This window comes from Salvelinus fontinalis, chromosome 31 (genome assembly GCF_029448725.1).
Source record: "Salvelinus fontinalis isolate EN_2023a chromosome 31, ASM2944872v1, whole genome shotgun sequence".
In the NCBI taxonomy this organism is placed as follows: domain Eukaryota; kingdom Metazoa; phylum Chordata; class Actinopteri; order Salmoniformes; family Salmonidae; genus Salvelinus; species Salvelinus fontinalis.
In genome coordinates, this window is record NC_074695.1 from 17,506,701 (window position 1) to 17,527,568 (window position 20,868).

The 20,868-nt window shown below is 45.4% G+C and overlaps 1 protein-coding gene across 2 annotated transcripts in view; it reads right to left on the minus strand.

The window, feature by feature from the left end:
* Window positions 1-20,868, minus strand: part of LOC129829690 (low-density lipoprotein receptor-related protein 1-like) — a 251,799-nt gene that overhangs the window by 41,118 nt on the left and 189,813 nt on the right. For both annotated transcript variants that reach the window (XM_055891550.1, XM_055891549.1), the window contains exons 50-61: window positions 19,825-19,974; window positions 19,403-19,525; window positions 19,026-19,142; window positions 18,703-18,831; window positions 17,772-17,894; window positions 8,704-8,844; window positions 8,177-8,364; window positions 6,430-6,613; window positions 5,990-6,075; window positions 3,158-3,277; window positions 2,640-2,827; window positions 890-1,095 (exon numbers count right to left, since the gene is read on the minus strand). In XM_055891550.1, coding sequence (XP_055747525.1) covers window positions 890-1,095; window positions 2,640-2,827; window positions 3,158-3,277; window positions 5,990-6,075; window positions 6,430-6,613; window positions 8,177-8,364; window positions 8,704-8,844; window positions 17,772-17,894; window positions 18,703-18,831; window positions 19,026-19,142; window positions 19,403-19,525; window positions 19,825-19,974 — 1,755 coding nt within the window. The remainder of the gene's footprint in view (window positions 1-889; window positions 1,096-2,639; window positions 2,828-3,157; window positions 3,278-5,989; window positions 6,076-6,429; window positions 6,614-8,176; window positions 8,365-8,703; window positions 8,845-17,771; window positions 17,895-18,702; window positions 18,832-19,025; window positions 19,143-19,402; window positions 19,526-19,824; window positions 19,975-20,868) is intronic.

Sequence of the window (20,868 nt, forward strand, 5' to 3'; positions counted from 1 at the left end):
TCTGGGTTATGTAGCATAGTCTTAAACAAATCTACTTTGAAACAAAAGTATACACCTCACAGACATGGTTATGGGTTTAAAGAAAGAAGACACCTGTACCATGTCAGATATAGAGTTGAAATGTATTACATCTAGAGTTTGCATTCCAATATTACACTTTATATACATCACAGAAGACTGAAATATAACAAAACTGTTCGGCATAGTAACGGCAGATTTTTTTGTGTGTTTTTAAAAATAATGTTGAAAAATATGAATAACATTCCATCCATGAGGCCACTAGAGGGCGATTTGGTCATCTGACTGCGAGAACGGTGTCCACCTACAGAACCAAAATATTTATTTGCTTCAGGCAATGGGAACCATGGTCAGCCAGGTCAGGACAAGGCCCACAGAACTCTGGATCCCAACTCTACTATGAAACCTCCATGAAGACAAAGACATGGGCGAGGAGATAAATCATCTGAAAGCGTGCTTTGTGTGCAACATGCTCTAGTGTCAAACTGAGGTTTGTGAATGTGAGGAATTCAAATCAGGAACTTCCTCTGTATCCCTGCATTCTTCTGCATGGCTGATTGGCTGACAATAATTATGTATTGTTCTAAGTTTGGTAACAAGGTTGGGAATATTCAGAGTCATCCATGTGAGATCCTCATCAGTAGTCTGACAGAACAAGAGTCTTCTCTCTCTGTCCATTGGGCCTGTGTACTGTGGCAGGGCTATCCCCAGCACCACTGTGACCTGGTCTATGCCATCATGTCATGTGTGTGTGTTTTACATAATTACATAACCTATTATGCGACAGCGGTTTGATGTTCCATGATGGCAAATGTAATATAGTAATCTCTCCTATTACATGACTGTGTGTGTCTATGACAATATACATTACCCGTGTGTCTGTTACTCCCGTCCAGGCTGGCGAACTCGATGTAGTCCTCTCTGGCGTCGGCCCAGTAGATGCGGTCATTGATTAAGTCCAGCGTGAGGCCGTTGGGCCAGGTGATCTTATCCTCTACGATCACACTTCTGTTGGAGCCGTCCATCCCGATCCGCCCTATATGCGGGTTGTCCCCCCAGTCTGACCAATACAGGTACCTGATGAACAGGACAGGGGACAGCATCACAATATTACACCATTACATCAGCATCCCATTATTACACCATTACATCAGCATCCCATTATTACACCATTACATCAGCATCCCATTATTACATCATTACATCAGCATCCCATTATTACACCATTACATCAGCATCCCAATATTACACCATTACATCAGCATCCCAGTATTACACCATTACATCAGCATCCCATTATTACACCATTACATCAGCATCCCATGATTACACCATTACACCAGCATCCCATTATTACACCATTACATCAGCATCCCATTATTACACCATTACATCAGCATCCCAGTATTACACCATTACATCAGCATCCCATTATTACACCATTACATCAGCATCCCATGATTACACCATTACATCAGCATCACATTATTACACCATTACATCAGCATCCCATTATTACACCATTACATCACCATCCCATTATTACACCATTACATCAGCATCCCAGTATTACACCATTACATCAGCATCCCAGTATTACACCATTACATCAGCATCCCATTATTACACCATTACATCAGCATCCCATTATTACACCATTACATCAGCATCCCATTATTACACCATTACATCAGCATCCCATTATTACACCATTACATCACCATCCCATTATTACACCATTACATCAGCATCCCATTATTACACCATTACATCACCATCCCATTATTACACCATTACATCACCATCCCATTATTACACCATTACATCAGCATCCCATTATTACACCATTACATCAGCATCCCATTATTACACCATTACATCAGCATCCCATTATTACATCATTACATCAGCATCCCATTATTACACCATTACATCAGCATCCTATTATTACATCATTACATCAGCATCCCATTATTACACCATTACATCAGCATCCCATTATTACATCATTACATCAGCATCCCATTATTACACCATGGCCAGCGAAGATCCTGGATCTCAATCCCATTGAGCACGTCTGATACCTGTTGGATCGGAGGGTGAGGGCTAGGGCCATTCCTCCCAGAAATGTCTGGGAACTTGCAGGTGCCTTTGTGGAAGAGTGGGGTAACATCTCACAGCAAGAACGTGCAAATCTGGTGCAGTCCATGAGGAGGAGATGCACTGCAGTACTTAATGCAGCTGGTGGCCACACCAGATACTGACTGTTACTTTTGATTTTGACCCCCACTTTGTTCAGGGACACATTATTCAATTTCTGTTAGTCACATGTCTGTGGAACTTGTTCAGTTTATGTCTCAGTTGTTGACTCTTGTTGTGTTAATACCAATATTTACACATGTTAAGTTTGCTGAAAATGAACACAGTTGACAGTGAGAGGACGTTTTTTTTGTCGCTGAGTTAAGTTGTATCCTAAATCTGGACAAGTTGTCAGGAATAATATCTGTCCTTAATATACCATTATATTTCATTATCATGTGACAAAGCTCCAGTCTCAGACCATGCAGGAGTTTCTAGTGCAGGCTCCTGTACAGTATTATATTCTGGGCTGTGCCTCTTACCCGTTGCGTACGTCCAAAGCCACAGCGCGTGGTTCCCTCAGGCCGGCGTTCACCAAGACCGTCCGGAAGGTTCCGTTGAGCTTGGACACCTCGATGGTGTCCCGCCCCTTATCACACCAGTAAAGGTTCCCTCCCACCCAGTCCACAGCCAATCCATCTGGGTTACTGAGGGAGGTCCGGTGCAGCACCTGGACAAGAGCCAATCAGAGAGTCAGATACTGGCTAACTGATCAACCAGAGAGTCATAGACTGGCCAACTGTCCAATCATAGCCACAGAAAAGCCAACTGTCCAATAAGAGAGAAATAAACTAGCCTACTGTCTAATGAGAATCACACACTGGGGAAATGTCCAATCCGAAAGTTACTAACAGGTCAGTTGCCCAACCAGAGAGTCACAAATAGGCCAACTGACCAATCAGAGTCACAAACAGATCAATGGTACAATCAGAGTCAATGACTAGCCAGCTGTCCTTAGACTCAATGAGAGAGTCACAGACCGGACAACCGCCCTACTGACCTCTATGTTACTGCCGTTGATGTTCATGCGTCGTATCATGGAGCCCTGAGTGGTCACGTCGGTCCAGTAGAGCATCTGTTCTGCATAGTGGAAGTCCAGCGCCACCGCATTGTTCAGGCCCTGGTATCCACACACATACAGTTGAATTCTGAAGTGTACATACACATTTCAAAACATTTCAACTCAGTTTCACAATTCCTGACAATGTGAAATGTCAGAATAATAGTAGAGATAATGATTTATTTCAGCTTTTATTTCTTTCATCACATTCACAGTGGGTCAGAAGTTTACATACACTCATTTAGTATTTGGTAGCATTGCCGTTAAATTGTTTAACTTGAGTCAAACGTTTCGGGTAGTCTTCCACAAGCTTCCCACAATAAGTTGGGTGAATTTTGGTCCATTCCTCCTGACAAAGCTGGTGTACCTGAGTCAGGTTTGTAGGCCTCTGTCACGCCCTGACCAGAGAGAGCTGTTTATTATCTATGTTGGTTAGGGCGTGACAGTGACTAGGGTGGGTTATCTAGGTGATTTATATTTCTATGTTGGCCTGGTATGGTTCCCAATCAGAGGCAGCTGTTTATCGTTGTCACTGATTGGGGAACATATTTAGGCAGCCATTTCCCCATTGTGCTTTGTGGGATCTTGTCTAGGTATAGTTGCCTGTGAGCACTACATTGAGCTTCACGTTTCGTTTTACGTTTTATTGTTTTTTCTTTGAGTTTCCCTTCCAAATAAAGAGGATGGAAACATACCACACTGCATCTTGGTCCACTCCTTATCACGATCGTGACAGCCTCCTTGCTCGCACACACTTTTTCAGTTGTGCCCACAAATTGTCTATAGGATTGAGGTCAGGGCTTTGTGATGGCCACTCCAATACCTTGACTTTGTTGTCATTAAGCCATTTTGCTACAACTTTGGAAGTATTCTTGGGGTCATTGTCCATTTGAAAGACCCATTTGCGACCAAGCTTGCATTCTATTTTGGGAAGTGCACCAGTCCCTCCTGCAGCAAAGCACCCCCACAACATGATGCTGCCACCCCCATGCTTCACGGTTGGGATGGTGTTCTTCGGCTTGCAAGCCTCCCCCAAACATAACAATGGTCATTATGGTCAAACAGTTCTATTTTTGTTTCATCAGACCAGAGGACATTTCTCCAAAAAGTACGATCTTCGTCCCCATGTGCAGTTGCAAACCATAGGCTGGCTTTTTATGGCGGTTTTGGAGCAGTGGCTTCTTCCTTGCTTCCTTGGTCTTTCAGGTTATGTCGATATAGGACTCGTTTTACTGTGGATATAGATACTTTTGTACCTGTTTCCTCCAGCATCTTCACAAGGTCCTTTGCTGTTGTTCTGGGATTGATTTGCACTTTTCGCACCAAAGTACGTTCATCTCTAGGAGACAGAACGCGTCTCATTCCTGAGCGGTATGACGGCTGCATGGTTCCATGGTGTTTATACTTGCGTCTATTGTTTGTACAGATGAACGTGGTACCGTCAGGCATTTGGAAATTGCTCCCAAGGATGAACCAGACTTGTGGAGGTCTACAATTTGTTTTCTGAGGTCTTGGATGATTTCTTTACATTTTCCCATGATGTCAAACAAAGAGGCACTGAGTTTGAAGGTAGGCCTTGAAATACATCCATAGGTACAGCTCCAACTGACTCAAATTATGTAAATTAGCCTATCAGAAGCTTATAAAGCCATGACATCATTTTCTGGAATTTTCCAAGCTGTTTAAAGGCACAGTCAACTTAGTGTATGTAAACTTCTGACCCACTGGAATAGTGATACATTGAATTATAAGTGAAATAATCTGTCTGTAAACAATTGTTGGAAAAATTACTTGCACTAAGTAGATGTCCTAACCTGACTTGCCAAAACTATAGTTTGTTAACAAGACATTTGTGGAGTGGTTGAAATACGAGTTTTAATGACTCCAACCTAAGTGTATATAAACTTCTGACTTCAACTATACATTTTAAGTTGGTTATTTGGATCCACAAATTACATTACACACACACATTCATTTTGAACTCCAAACATCCAAACATTCCAAAGATCATGCTTTGGATGTATATAATGTCTGGGCACCTAGTCATGGAAACAACAATCATAGTCACCTTCAGTTCGCCAAGCATACACACTGGAATACACACACATGCACGCAAACGCAAGACATACACATTCACACGCCATGATACAGGATACATGATACAGGATACAGGATACAGGATACATGATACAGGATACAGGATACAGGATACAGGATACAGGATACAGGATACATGATACATGATACATGATACAGGATACATGATACAGGATACATCCGGTATTGTCACGTGCCTGATCTGTTTTCCTTTGTCTTGTATTTATTTAGTTGGTCAGGGCGTGAGTTGGGTGGGTTTGTCTATGTGTGATTTTCTATGTTGGGATTTTGTGTTCGGCCTGGTATGATTCTCAATCAGAGGCAGCTGTCAATCGTTGTCCCTGATTGAGAATCATACTAAGGCAGCCGGGGTTTCACGTGTGTTTTGTGGGTGTTTGTCTTTCATGTTAGTATTCGTGCCACACGGGACTGTTTTCATTTGGATTCTATTTGTTATTTTGTTTCATGTTAGTGTTCAGTTTCGATATAATAAATCATCATGAGCACTACCCACTCCGCGTGTTGGTCCGATCCTTCTCGCCTCTCCTCGTCCGATGAGGAGGAAGAATATGACAGCCGTTACAGGTATCACTATCACCGATTGTGAATAATGATAAAAAGTGACACATGGTTAACATTTAGCTCATTGTTCCCACACAGTGCTTGTTGTCCCACCTGTTTTATCAGGGTGTAGTTGGAACCATCCAGGCCCAGCTTCCTCAGGTAGTACCGATTAGCAAAGATCAGGAACGGCTCCTCATCTGTAGAGAGACAAACAGATTGGGGAAAGGGGCTCTGTTCATGGTTGAACTTGTCACAAAGAAAGACATATTTTTACCAGCTAAGTTGACTGAGAACACATACTCATTTACAGCAACGACCTGGTGAATAGTTACAAGGGAGAGGAGTGGGGATGAATGAGCCAATTGTAAACTGGGGATGAATAGGTGGCCATAATGGTAGGAGGGTCAGGTTTGAAATTGAACCACTTACAGCTGGGCCATGTTCCTTGAGGCACGCAATGGAAGATGTTTGAAAACATTTCGCAATGGAAAACAAAAATGTGACTTTGTTACTGGACCTTAAGTCCAAGAAGTCCCCGCTGTTGGTCTTACCAGAGGTGGACTTGCAGATAGTAGGATTGTCAGGCCGTAGCTGGAAGCCCTCCACACAGAGACAGTGGAAGGATCCGTGTGTATTGATACAGCGCTGGGTACAGGGGTAGGACGTGGTACACTCATCTATATCCACACACGTCTTCCCATCCCGCTTCAGCTGGAAACCAGGAAGACACCTGCACTGTAGGGACCCAGGGGACACACAGACAACATGTCAATACAGTAGAACACTGTAGAGACCCAGGGGACAAGCAGACAACATGTCAATACAGTAGAACACTGTAGAGACCCAGGGGACACACAGACAACATGTCAATACAGTAGAACACTGTAGAGACCCAGAGGACACACAGACAACATGTCAATACAGTAGAACACTGTAGAGACCCAGGGGACACACAGACAACATGTCAATACAGTAGAACACTGTAGAGACCCAGGGGACACACAGACAACATGTCAATACAGTAGAACACTGTAGAGACCCAGGGGACACACAGACAACATGTCAATACAGTAGAACACTGTAGAGACCCAGGGGACACACAGACAACATGTCAATACAGTAGAACACTGTAGAGACCCAGGGGACACACAGACAACATGTCAATACAGTAGAACACTGTAGAGACCCAGGGGACAAGCAGACAACATGTCAATACAGTAGAACACTGTAGAGACCCAGGGGACAAGCAGACAACATGTCAATACAGTAGAACACTGTAGAGACCCAGGGGACACACAGACAACATGTCAATGCAGTAGAACACTGTAGAGACCCAGGGGACACACAGACAACATGTCAATACAGTAGAACACTGTAGAGACCCAGGGGACACACAGACAACATGTCAATGCAGTAGAACACTGTAGAGACCCAGAGGACAAGCAGACAACATGTCAATACAGTAGAACACTGTAGAGACCCAGGGGACACACAGACAACATGTCAATACAGTAGAACACTGTAGAGACCCAGGGGACACACAGACAACATGTCAATACAGTAAAACACTGTAGAGACCCAGGGGACAAGCAGACAACATGTCAATACAGTAGAACACTGTAGAGACCCAGGGGACACACAGACAACATGTCAATACAGTAGAACACTGTAGAGACCCAGGGGACACACAGACAACATGTCAATACAGTAGAACACTGTAGAGACCCAGGGGACACACAGACAACATGTCAATACAGTAGAACACTGTAGAGACCCAGGGGACACACAGACAACATGTCAATACAGTAGAACACTGTAGAGACCCAGGGGACAAGCAGACAACATGTCAATACAGTAGGTCAGTGCTGTACCAGCAGATTCACACTGTTCACCAACAGTTCATGTAGAGCAGACAACTGAACTACAGGAGGGTGATGAGACTGAGCTACAGGAGGGTGATGAGACTGAACTACAGGAGGGTGATGAGACTGAGCTACAGGAGGGTGATGAGACTGAACTACAGGAGGGTGATGAGACTGAGCTACAGGAGGGTGATGAGACTGAGCTACAGGAGGGTGATGAGACTGAACTACAGGAGGGTATTGAGACAACTACAGGAGGGTGATGAGACTGAGCTACAGGAGGGTGATGAGACTGTGCTACAGGAGGGTGATGAGACTGAGCTACAGGAGGGTGATGAGACTGAGCTACAGGAGGGTGATGAGACTGAACTACAGGAGGGTGATGAGACTGAACTACAGGAGGGTGATGAGACTGAACTACACACACGCCCCTTACCTTGAAACCTATCTTGAGGTCCTCACAGAGCTGGGAGCAGCCACTCTGCTTGCTGTTCAGACACTCGTTGATGAAGCAGTTGAGTTCGTCAGAGCCGTCACCACAGTCGTCATTACGGTCACACAGCAACGTCTCGTTAAGACACTTCCCGTTACGACACAAGTAGGCAGACTCATTACACTTCCTCTCTGTTGATGGAAGAAGATCAATTTAGGTTCTGCAGACTGAATAGCTGATAGCTCAAACTAGTAAGGTTGTTCTACTGCAATGGCCAGAGAGAACATGAATGTGAGTCAAACTTCAATGGCTTTTTCATTCATTACTAAAACTAAACCTGCCAAGAAGGATGCTATGGTATTTTTAGCAGAAGCCATAGGCAATTACATTTGTTAACAATGCAACAACAATATTACACACAAAAACTGTGATATTCTGTACTGTGCATGTCTACAGTACAGATGTAGACCACAGTGTGTCTGTGTGTGTGTGTGTGTGTGTGTGTGTGTGTGTGTGTGTGTGTGTCTGACCTGAGTCTGTGCAGTGGGGGTTCTTGGGGGCCTCATCTGAGCGGTCCTGACAGTCAAACTCTCCATCACACTCCCAGACCTTCTGGTTGAGGCAGCGGCCGTTGGTACAGCGGAACTCCCCTGGCCCACACGTTGGGTACTCTACAGAACAGTACCACAATCACAAGTGTATTTTTGAGGGTACATTAGTTTAAATACATTTGTAACCAGGGGAACAGAAATATATTTTTTGAAGAGTGCAGGACGAGAGATGGGAAGAGACAGCACTGAGGCATTTAACCCCGTTCTCTCTGCCCATCTCTCATTTAACCCCGTTCTCTCTGCCCATCTCTCATTTAACCCCGTTCTCTCTGCCCATCTCTCATTTAACCCCGTTCTCTCTGCTCATCTCTCATTTAACCCCGTTCTCTCTGCCCATCTCTCATTTAACCCCGTTCTCTCTGCTCATCTCTCATTTAACCCCGTTCTCTCTGCTCATCTCTCATTTAACCCCGTTCTCTCTGCTCATCTCTCATTTAACCCTGTTCTCTCTGCTCATCTCTCATTTAACCCCGTTCTCTCTGCCCATCTCTCATTTAACCCCGTTCTCTCTGCCCATCTCTCATTTAACCCCGTTCTCTCTGCCCATCTCTCATTTAACCCCGTTCTCTCTGCCCATCTCTCATTTAACCCCATTCTCTCTGCCCATCTCTCATTTAACCCCATTCTCTCTGCCCATCTCTCATTTAACCCCGTTCTCTCTGCTCATCTCTCATTTAACCCTGTTCTCTCTGCTCATCTCTCATTTAACCCTGTTCTCTCTGCCCATCTCTCATTTAACCCTGTTCTCTCTGCCCATCTCTCATTTAACCCTGTTCTCTCTGCTCATCTCTCATTTAACCCCGTTCTCTCTGCTCATCTCTCATTTAACCCTGTTCTCTCTGCTCATCTCTCAATTAACCCTGTTCTCTCTGCTCATCTCTCATTTAACCCCGTTCTCTCTGCTCATCTCTCATTTAACCCCGTTCTCTCTGCCCATCTCTCATTTAACCCCGTTCTCTCTGCCCATCTCTCATTTAACCCCATTCTCTCTGCTCATCTCTCATTTAACCCCGTTCTCTCTGCCCATCTCTCATTTAACCCTGTTCTCTCTGCTCATCTCTCATTTAACCCCATTCTCTCTGCTCATCTCTCATTTAACCCCGTTCTCTCTGCCCATCTCTCATTTAACCCCGTTCTCTCTGCCCATCTCTCATTTAACCCCGTTCTCTCTGCCCATCTCTCATTTAACCCTGTTCTCTCTGCCCATCTCTCATTTAACCCTGTTCTCTCTGCCCATCTCTCATTTAACCCCGTTCTCTCTGCTCATCTCTCATTTAACCCTGTTCTCTCTGCCCATCTCTCATTTAACCCCGTTCTCTCTGCCCATCTCTCATTTAACCCTGTTCTCTCTGCCCATCTCTCATTTAACCCCGTTCTCTCTGCCCATCTCTCATTTAACCCTGTTCTCTCTGCCCATCTCTCATTTAACCCCGTTCTCTCTGCCCATCTCTCATTTAACCCCGTTCTCTCTGCCCATCTCTCAATTAACCCTGTTCTCTCTGCCCATCTCTCATTTAACCCCGTTCTCTCTGCCCATCTCTCAATTAACCCTGTTCTCTCTGCCCATCTCTCATTTAACCCCGTTCTCTCTGCCCATCTCTCATTTAACCCTGTTCTCTCTGCCCATCTCTCATTTAACCCCGTTCTCTCTGCCCATCTCTCATTTAACCCTGTTCTCTCTGCCCATCTCTCATTTAACCCCGTTCTCTCTGCCCATCTCTCATTTAACCCTGTTCTCTCTGCCCATCTCTCATTTAACCCCGTTCTCTCTGCCCATCTCTCATTTAACCCCGTTCTCTCTGCCCATCTCTCATTTAACCCTGTTCTCTCTGCCCATCTCTCATTTAACCCCGTTCTCTCTGCCCATCTCTCATTTAACCCCGTTCTCTCTGCCCATCTCTCATTTAACCCTGTTCTCTCTGCCTATCTCTCATTTAACCCCGTTCTCTCTGCCCATCTCTCATTTAACCCTGTTCTCTCTGCCCATCTCTCATTTAACCCCGTTCTCTCTGCCCATCTCTCATTTAACCCCGTTCTCTCTGCCCATCTCTCATTTAACCCTGTTCTCTCTGCCCATCTCTCATTTAACCCCGTTCTCTCTGCTCATCTCTCATTTAACCCTGTTCTCTCTGCCCATCTCTCAATTAACCCCGTTCTCTCTGCCCATCTCTCATTTAACCCCGTTCTCTCTGCCCATCTCTCAATTAACCCCGTTCTCTCTGCCCATCTCTCATTTAACCCCGTTCTCTCTGCCCATCTCTCAATTAACCCCGTTCTCTCTGCCCATCTCTCATTTAACCCCGTTCTCTCTGCCCATCTCTCATTTAACCCTGTTCTCTCTGCCCATCTCTCATTTAACCCCGTTCTCTCTGCCCATCTCTCATTTAACCCCGTTCTCTCTGCCCATCTCTCATTTAACGCCGTTCTCTCTGCCCATCTCTCATTTAACCCCGTTCTCTCTGCCCATCTCTCATTTAACCCCGTTCTCTCTGCCCATCTCTCATTTAACCCCGTTCTCTCTGCCCATCTCTCATTTAACCCTGTTCTCTCTGCCCATCTCTCATTTAACCCCGTTCTCTCTGCTCATCTCTCATTTAACCCTGTTCTCTCTGCCCATCTCTCAATTAACCCCGTTCTCTCTGCCCATCTCTCATTTAACCCCGTTCTCTCTGCCCATCTCTCAATTAACCCCGTTCTCTCTGCCCATCTCTCATTTAACCCCGTTCTCTCTGCCCATCTCTCAATTAACCCCGTTCTCTCTGCCCATCTCTCATTTAACCCCGTTCTCTCTGCCCATCTCTCATTTAACCCTGTTCTCTCTGCCCATCTCTCATTTAACCCCGTTCTCTCTGCCCATCTCTCATTTAACCCCGTTCTCTCTGCCCATCTCTCATTTAACGCCGTTCTCTCTGCCCATCTCTCATTTAACCCCGTTCTCTCTGCCCATCTCTCATTTAACCCCGTTCTCTCTGCCCATCTCTCATTTAACCCCGTTCTCTCTGCCCATCTCTCATTTAACCCTGTTCTCTCTGCCCATCTCTCATTTAACCCCGTTCTCTCTGCCCATCTCTCATTTAACGCCGTTCTCTCTGCCCATCTCTCATTTAACTCCATTCTCTCTGCCCATCTCTCAATTAACCCTGTTCTCTCTGCCCATCTCTCAATTAACCCCGTTCTCTCTGCCCATCTCTCAATTAACCCTGTTCTCTCTGCCCATCTCTCAATTAACCCTGTTCTCTCTGCCCATCTCTCAATTAACCCTGTTCTCTCTGCCCATCTCTCAATTAACCCTGTTCTCTCTGCCCATCTCTCATTTAACTCCATTCTCTCTGCCCATCTCTCAATTAACCCTGTTCTCTCTGCCCATCTCTCAATTAACCCTGTTCTCTCTGCCCATCTCTCAATTAACCCCGTTCTCTCTGCCCATCTCTCAATTAACCCTGTTCTCTCTGCCCATCTCTCATTTAACCCCGTTCTCTCTGCTCATCTCTCATTTAACGCCGTTCTCTCTGCCCATCTCTCATTTAACCCTGTTCTCTCTGCCCATCTCTCATTTAACCCTGTTCTCTCTGCCCATCTCTCATTTAACCCTGTTCTCTCTGCCCATCTCTCATTTAACCCCGTTCTCTCTGCCCATCTCTCATTTAACCCCGTTCTCTCTGCCCATCTCTCATTTAACGCCGTTCTCTCTGCCCATCTCTCATTTAACTCCATTCTCTCTGCCCATCTCTCAATTAACCCCGTTCTCTCTGCCCATCTCTCAATTAACCCTGTTCTCTCTGCCCATCTCTCATTTAACCCCGTTCTCTCTGCTCATCTCTCATTTAACGCCGTTCTCTCTGCCCATCTCTCATTTAACCCTGTTCTCTCTGCCCATCTCTCATTTAACCCTGTTCTCTCTGCCCATCTCTCATTTAACCCTGTTCTCTCTGCCCATCTCTCATTTAACCCTGTTCTCTCTGCTCATCTCTCATTTAACCCTGTTCTCTCTGCCCATCTCTCATTTAACCCCGTTCTCTCTGCCCATCTCTCATTTAACCCCGTTCTCTCTGCCCATCTCTCATTTAACCCCGTTCTCTCTGCCCATCTCTCATTTAACCCCGTTCTCTCTGCCCATCTCTCATTTAACCCCGTTTTCTCTGCCCATCTCTCATTTAACCCCATTCTCTCTGCCCATCTCTCATTTAACCCCGTTCTCTCTGCCCATCTCTCATTTAACCCCGTTCTCTCTGCCCATCTCTCATTTAACCCCATTCTCTCTGCCCATCTCTCATTTAACCCCGTTCTCTCTGCCCATCTCTCATTTAACCCCATTCTCTCTGCCCATCTCTCATTTAACCCCATTCTCTCTGCCAATCTCTCATTTCACCCCGTTCTCTCTGCCCATCTCTCATTTAACCCTGTTCTCTCTGCCCATCTCTCATTGAGTGAAAAAATTATCCAAGACGGCGTAGCAGTGTAGACGTCTTTGTCCTGTCGTGTCCCGTGTCCCTTGTATATATCTTTTTACATCTTTTTCTTCGCATATCTTTTAAAAATACTTTCTTAAACCTCAACTTCTAAATACTCTCCTGCAACCCGCCTCACCCAATGTGGCGTGGATCTGCTTTTTTCTAAAGTATTTCTATTTACTTCTGATCTGGAATCCATCTACTGAAGATAGCCAGCTAACTGCCTACCAGCTATCAGTTAGCAAACCATTGCTAGCGGTCATCAGCTAACCTTTAGCTCGGAAAGCTCTCGCTAGTTCGAACAACGTGACTAAAACCAGAGCATAACGGACCTATTTCTCTCCATATCCCCGGATTCCTACCGCAAACTCTGAACATTTTCATCTGGATCTTCGCAACTAGCTAACCACAATCCCGGGTGACCACTCCTGGCTAGCGTCTCCATCCCGGAACAGACACCGGAGCAGGCACCAATTAGCCTGAAGCTAATTGGCTAGGGCTCCTGTGCTACCACTGAAGCCCACTCCTGGGTTACAAGACCCGGACCCATTTACTGCCGGTACGGAGCACGGAACCCCGCCTATCCTCTACGACTGGAATACCGACATATTCTGCCCGGGGACTCCAACAGGCCCCTCAGGCGTGACGCCCGCTGAAGGCCCATTCTGCTAACCTACTAGGCCTGTTAGCTACCTAGAGCTACCTGGAACCCTACTAATTCCACGACTGGTCTATCGACGTCACCGCACGAAGAGGCAAAAACAGACTTCCCCCCCATCGCGACGTCCCCCAAAGGCTAACTTGCCTGCCCCGGTCTGCTAACTGCTAGCTTATCTTGCTGCTAGCGCAGCCAGGAAGCTAGCACCAGTTAGCAAACACAATTCTACAATTCACAACCTCTCTTTCGCCATCGCTATCCGGCTTGGATTCTCTGTCGACACGACCACGTCTGGTTTGCAGACGTGCCCTCATCCTACTACTCCTCTGTTCCTCGGGTGATGTGGAGGTAAACCCAGGCCCTGCATGTCCCCAGTCACCCTCATTTGTTGACTTCTGTGATCGAAAAAGCCTTGGCCTCATGCATGTCAACATCAGAAGCCTCCTCCCCAAGTTTGCCTTACTCACCGCTTTAGCACACTCTGCCAACCCTGATGTCCTTGCCGTGTCTGAATCCTGGCTTAGGAAGGCCACCAAAAACTCTGAGATTTCCATACCCAACTATAACACTTTCCGTCAAGATAGAACTGCCAAAGGGGGAGGAGTTGCAATCTACTGCAGAGATAGCCTGCAAAGTTCTGTCATACTTTCCAAGTCTATGCCCAAACAGTTCGAACTTCTAATTTTATAAATTAATCTCTCCAGAAATAAGTCTCTCACTGTTGCCGCCTGCTACCGACCCCCCTCAGCTCCCAGCTGTGCCCTGGACACCATCTGTGAATTGATCGCTCCCCATCTAGCTTCAGAGTTTGTTCTGTTAGGTGACCTAAACTGGGATATGCTTAACACCCCGGCAGTCCTACAATCTAAGCTTGATGCCCTCAATCTCACACAAATCATCAAGGAACCCACCAGGTACAACCCTAAATCCGTAAACATGGGCACCCTAATAGACATTATCCTGACCAACTTTCCCTCCAAATACACCTCTGCTGTCTTCAATCAAGATCTCAGCGATCACTGCCTCATTGCCTGTATCCGCCACGGGTCCACGGTCAAACGACCACCCCTCATCACTGTCAAACGCTCCCTGAAACACTTCTGCGAGCAGGCCTTTCTAATGGACCTGGCCCGGGTACCCTGGAAGGATATTGACCTCATCCCGTCAGTTGAGGATGCCTGGTCATTCTTTAAAAGTTACTTCCTCACCATATTAGACAAGCATGCTCCGTTCAAAAAATGCAGAACCAAGAACAGATATAGCCCTTGGTTCACTCCAGACCTGACTGCCCTCGACCAGCACAAAAACATCCTGTGGCGAACTGCAATAGCATCGAAGAGCCCCCGTGATATGCAACTGTTCAGGGAAGTCAGGAACCAATACACGCAGTCAGTCAGGAAAGCAAAGGCCAGCTTTTTCAAGCAGAAATTTGCATCCTGTAGCTCTAACTCCAAAAAGTTCTGGGATACTGTAAAGTCCATGGAAAACAAGAGCAACTCCTCCCAGCTGCCCACTGCACTGAGGCTAGATAACACGGTCACCACTGATAAGTCCGTGATAATCGAAAACTTCAACAAACACTTCTCAATGGCTGGCCATGCCTTCCACCTGGCGACTCCAACCTCGGCCAACAGCCCCGCCCCCCCCCCGCTGCTACTCGCCCAAGCCTCCCCAGCTTCTCCTTTACCCATATCCAGATAGCAGATGTTCTGAAAGAGCTGGAAAACCTGGACCCATACAAATCAGCTGGGCTTGACAATCTGGGCCCCCTATTTCTGAAACTGTCCGCTGCCATTGTCGCACCCCCTATTACCAGCCTGTTCAACCTCTCCTTCGTATCATCTGAGATCCCCAAGGATTGGAAAGCTGCCGCTGTCATCCCCCTCTTCAAAGGGGGAGACACCCTGGACCCAAACTGTTACAGACCTATATCCATCCTGCCCTGCCTAGCTAAGGTCTTCGAAAGCCAAGTCAACAAACAGATCACTGACCATCTCGAATCCCACCGTACCTTCTCCGCTGTGCAATCCGGTTTCCGAGCCGGTCACGGGTGCACCTCAGCCACGCTCAAGGTACTAAACGATATCATAACCGCCATCGATAAAAGACATTACAGTGCAGCCGTCTTCATCGACCTGGCCAAGGCTTTCGACTCTGTCAATCACCATATTCTTATCGGCAGACTCAATAGCCTCGGTTTTTCTAATGACTGCCTTGCCTGGTTCACCAACTACTTTGCAGACAGAGTTCAGTGTTTCAAATCGGAGGGCATGTTGTCCGGTCCTCTGGCAGTCTCTATGGGGGTACCACAGGGTTCAATTCTCGGGCCGACTCTTTTCTCTGTATACATCAATGATGTTGCTCTTGCTGCGGGCGATTCCCTGATCCACCTCTACGCAGACGACACCATTCTGTATACTTCCGGCCCTTCCTTGGACACTGTGCTATCTAACCTCCAAACGAGCTTCAATGCCATACAACACTCCTTACGTGGCCTCCAACTGCTCTTAAACGCTAGTAAAACCAAATGCATGCTTTTCAACCGTTCGCTGCCTGCACCCGCACGCCCGACTAGCATCACCACCCTGGACGGTTCCGACCTAGAATATGTGGACATCTATAAGTACCTAGGTGTCTGGCTAGACTGCAAACTCTCCTTCCAGACTCATTTCAAACATCTCCAATCCAAAATCAAATCTAGAGTCGGCTTTCTATTCCGGAACAAAGCCACCTTCACTCACGCCGCCAAACTTACCCTAGTAAAACTGACTATCCTACCGATCCTCGACTTCGGCGATGTCATCTACAAAATAGCTTCCAATACTCTACTCAGCAAACTGGATGCAGTTTATCACAGTGCCATCCGTTTTGTTACTAAAGCACCTTATACGACCCACCACTGCGACCTGTATGCCCTAGTCGGCTGGCCCTCGCTACATGTTCGTCGTCAGACCCACTGGCTCCAGGTCATCTACAAGGCTATGCTAGGCAAAGTGCAGCATTATCTCAGTTCACTGGTCACGATGGCTACACCCACCCGTAGCACGCGCTCCAGCAGGTGTATCTCACTGATCATCCCTAAAGCCAAAACCTCATTTGGACGCCTTTCCTTCCAGTTCTCTGCTGCCTGCGACTGGAACGAATTGCAAAAATCTCTGAAGTTGGAGACTTTTATCTCCCTCAACAACTTTAAAAATCTGCTATCCGAGCAGCTAACCGATCGCTGCAGCTGTACATAGTCCATCTGTAAACTACCCACCCAATTTACCTACCTCACCCCCATACTGCTTTTATTTATTTACTTTTCTGCTCTTTTGCACACCAGTATCTCTTCTTGCACATGATCATCTGATGATTTATCACTCCAGTGTTAATCTGCTAAATTGTAATTATTCGATTTATTGCCTACCTCATGCCTTTTGCACACATTGTATATAGATTCTCTTTTTTCTACCATGTTATTGACTTGTCTATTGTTTACTCCATGTGTAACTCTGTGTTGTTGTCTGTTCACACTGCTATGCTTTATCTTGGCCAGGTCGCAGTTGCAAATGAGAACTTGTTCTCAACTAGCCTACCTGGTTAAATAAAGGTGAAATAAAAAAAAAAAATTTTTTTTTTAACCCCGTTCTCTCTGCCCATCTCTCATTTAACCCCGTTCTCTCTGCCCATCTCTCATTTAACCCCATTCTCTCTGCCCATCTCTCATTTAACCCTGTTCTCTCTGCCCATCTCTCATTTAACCCTGTTCTCTCTGCCCATCTCTCATTTAACCCCGTTCTCTCTGCCCATCTCTCATTTCATCCCGTTCTCTCTGCCCATCTCTCCATAGGCCTTTCTCCTCTCCTCTGTTGTCATGCTGCATCACAAACACTCACCACACTCTGGGGACTCGTCTGATCCGTCGGAGCAGTCCATGTCATGGTCACACACAAAGTGCTTGGGGATACAATGTCTGTTCTGACACATGAACTCATTCTCATCACAGGTGTTGTTGTACACTGACAGAGAGAGAGAGAGAGAGAAAGACACAGAGAGAGAGAGAGAGAGAAAGACACAGAGAGAGAGAGAGAGAAAGACACAGAGAGAGAGAGAGAGAGAGAGAGAGAGAGAGAGAGAAAGACACACAGAGAGAGAGAGAGAGAGAGAGAGAGAGAGAGAGAGAGAGAGAGAGAGAGAGAGAGAGAGAGAGAGAGAGAGACAGACACAGACAGACAGACAGACAGACAGACAGACAGACAGACAGACACAGACAGACAGACAGACAGACAGACAGACAGACAGACAGACAGAAAAGGAAGAGATAAAGAGACAGAGAAAGGGTTAGCAAACAGAGGCTATTGCAAGAATGAATGATACACACCCGTAGCAGTCTAACAATAGTCTGCAGATTCTTCCTATTTACGTCTCTGCTAATCAAATCATTAAGATGAATCATAAAAGACAATGGAAGTCTCATGTCTTCCCATTCATCTATTAATACCCCAGGGGAACGTTGTAGTTTATAGTTGGTTGTATTATCCAAACCCAATAGAGACGTGTGACTCAAATGAAGAGTCTTATGAGAGATTTAGTGGAAGTGTTTAACGTGTACTCCTCCTACTCACTGAAGCCAGCCTTGATGGGTACCAGTCATATAGACACACAGTAAGTTATAATATCCAGTTCAGATCAACTGTGGTGATTATTAGGACATTTGTGGACGTGTTGCGGTTGTCCTCACGCTACTCACAGCAGAGAAAAACAAATGCTGTTGCTATCTCACCAAAACAAAGTGCATGAACAGAACTGTAGAAGATTCCTACTCACAGCAGCCAGCCTTGATGCTCTCGTCAGCCCCGTCCAGACAGTCCTTGTCCCCGTCACACTTCCAGCGCTGAGGGACACACACATGAGTGCCGGGACACTGGAACGCCTCCGGGCTGCACGTCTTAGTTTCTATGGCAACGTAGGCGATATGAATAGGTTAGATAACTCTAGACTAGTAGTTGTCATAAATTAAATTAAATTGACCAACAGATTTAATTTAATTTGTCTGACAAATAAAATCTCATTGATCTATTAATTGAAAAGGTAGAAAACTGTGTCTGATATGGGCCATAGATCATATAGGTGTGGGATGAGTCACTCACTGCATCTGTCGTCCTCGTCAGATTTGTCACCACAGTCGTTGGCACCGTCACACACCCAGTGGTTGGAGATACAGCGATGGTTCCCACACTCAAACTCAGTGGACGTACAGAACTTATCTGCAAAGAAAGAGGAACATTTTTATTAAATGTAATCTGGGTTACATTTGTTTCAGAATACATTTATCACCAAATTTACCACAATATATTGAAATTACTTATTTGAATGAACTATTCAACTTTGATCCCGTGGTTGTTGTGTTTATCTGTTGAGAACACTGTTTTGATCTTTGTGTCCCTACAGTACAGTTCAAAGTTGTGTATTACATCAGGAAATGGGGGAAGTACAGAAGGTATCTATATAGGTCAAGTAGACTGACCACAGTGGGTCTCGTCAGCGCCGTTCTCACAGTCGTTCTCCTTGTCACAGGTCCAGCTCATAGGGATACAGCGACCACTGGGGCACGCAAAGAAGTTCACCGGGCACTTCAGCTTCTTCTTGTCTGGTAGAGAGTGTAAATAAAAAATAAAAAATAACAGTTTTGAATATCGTATAAAGTTCTGCAATGAGTCAGACCTGTGGTACAAATAGCTATGCTGTGTTGCCTGCGCAATGTAACTAATAGAATAGTCACAAAAGTGCAACCCCGCCCATTTTGGCACTCCCAGGCAGGCTAATGCTCAAAGTGTTTCAAAGAAAATACATACTATTTGAACCCATGAAAGAATGATTTGCTGAACAAAAGGCCCTAAAAGGAGAAAGGCAAGATCTGTCTGTCTGATCTGTCTGTCTGTCTGTTACCTGGGCAGTTCCTCTCGTCTGAGAAGTCTCCGCAGTCGTTGTTACTGTCACATTTCCAGGAAGGCAGATAGCACAATGTGGTCCTCTCACAGCTCTGGAAGGTCGCCCCCTTCACCCCCAGACGGAAGTAGCGAGAACAGTCAGTTGGCACTGGGGAGAAGGGACATTATACATCAGTGAAATTCAGTGGTACTTATGTAAAAATACTTTAAAGTATTACGTAAGTAGTTTTTGGGGGGTATCTGTACATTACTATTTATATTTTTGACAACTTTTGCTTTTTACGCCAAACATTTTCCCTGACACCCAAAAGTACTTATTACATTTTGAATGCTTTGCAGGACAGGAAAATGGTCCTATTCACACACGTATCAAGAGAACATCCCTGGTCATTCCTACTGCCTCTGATCTGGCGGACTCACTAAACATAAATCCTTGGTTTGTAAAATGATGTCTGAGTGTTGTAGTGCATGAAATCAAAATTTTACGTAAATAAAAATTAAATTTTGGTGTCTGGTTTTCTTAATATAAGGAATGTGAAATTATTTATACTTTTACTTTTGATACTTAAGTATATTTTAGCAATTACATTGACTTTTTATACTGAAGTATATTTAAAACCAAATACTTTTAGACTTTTACTCAAGTAATATTTTACTGGGTGACTTTCACTTTTACTGAAGTCATTTCCTATTAGGGTATCTTTACTTTTACTTCAGTATGACAATTGTTTACTTTTCCAACACTGTTGACATTAGTGGTTAGTTGTGGGGCTCTTGGGAGTAGTATCTGTACATTCAACATGGAGTGTGTATGAAATTGCATCATATCCCCTATATAGGGCCTACCTGGTTAAATAAAGGTAATATAATTAAAATAAAATAAAATAGTACACTACTACAGTCTGGGCCATGTCATAATGCACAGGGAATAGTGTCGGAGGAATCCAAGCTGATCTGCAGTTCTTCATTAGTGATACAGGATGGGTCAGAGAAATAGCTTTAACGATCTTTATTCAACAGATATCCAACATGTAAAGATAGC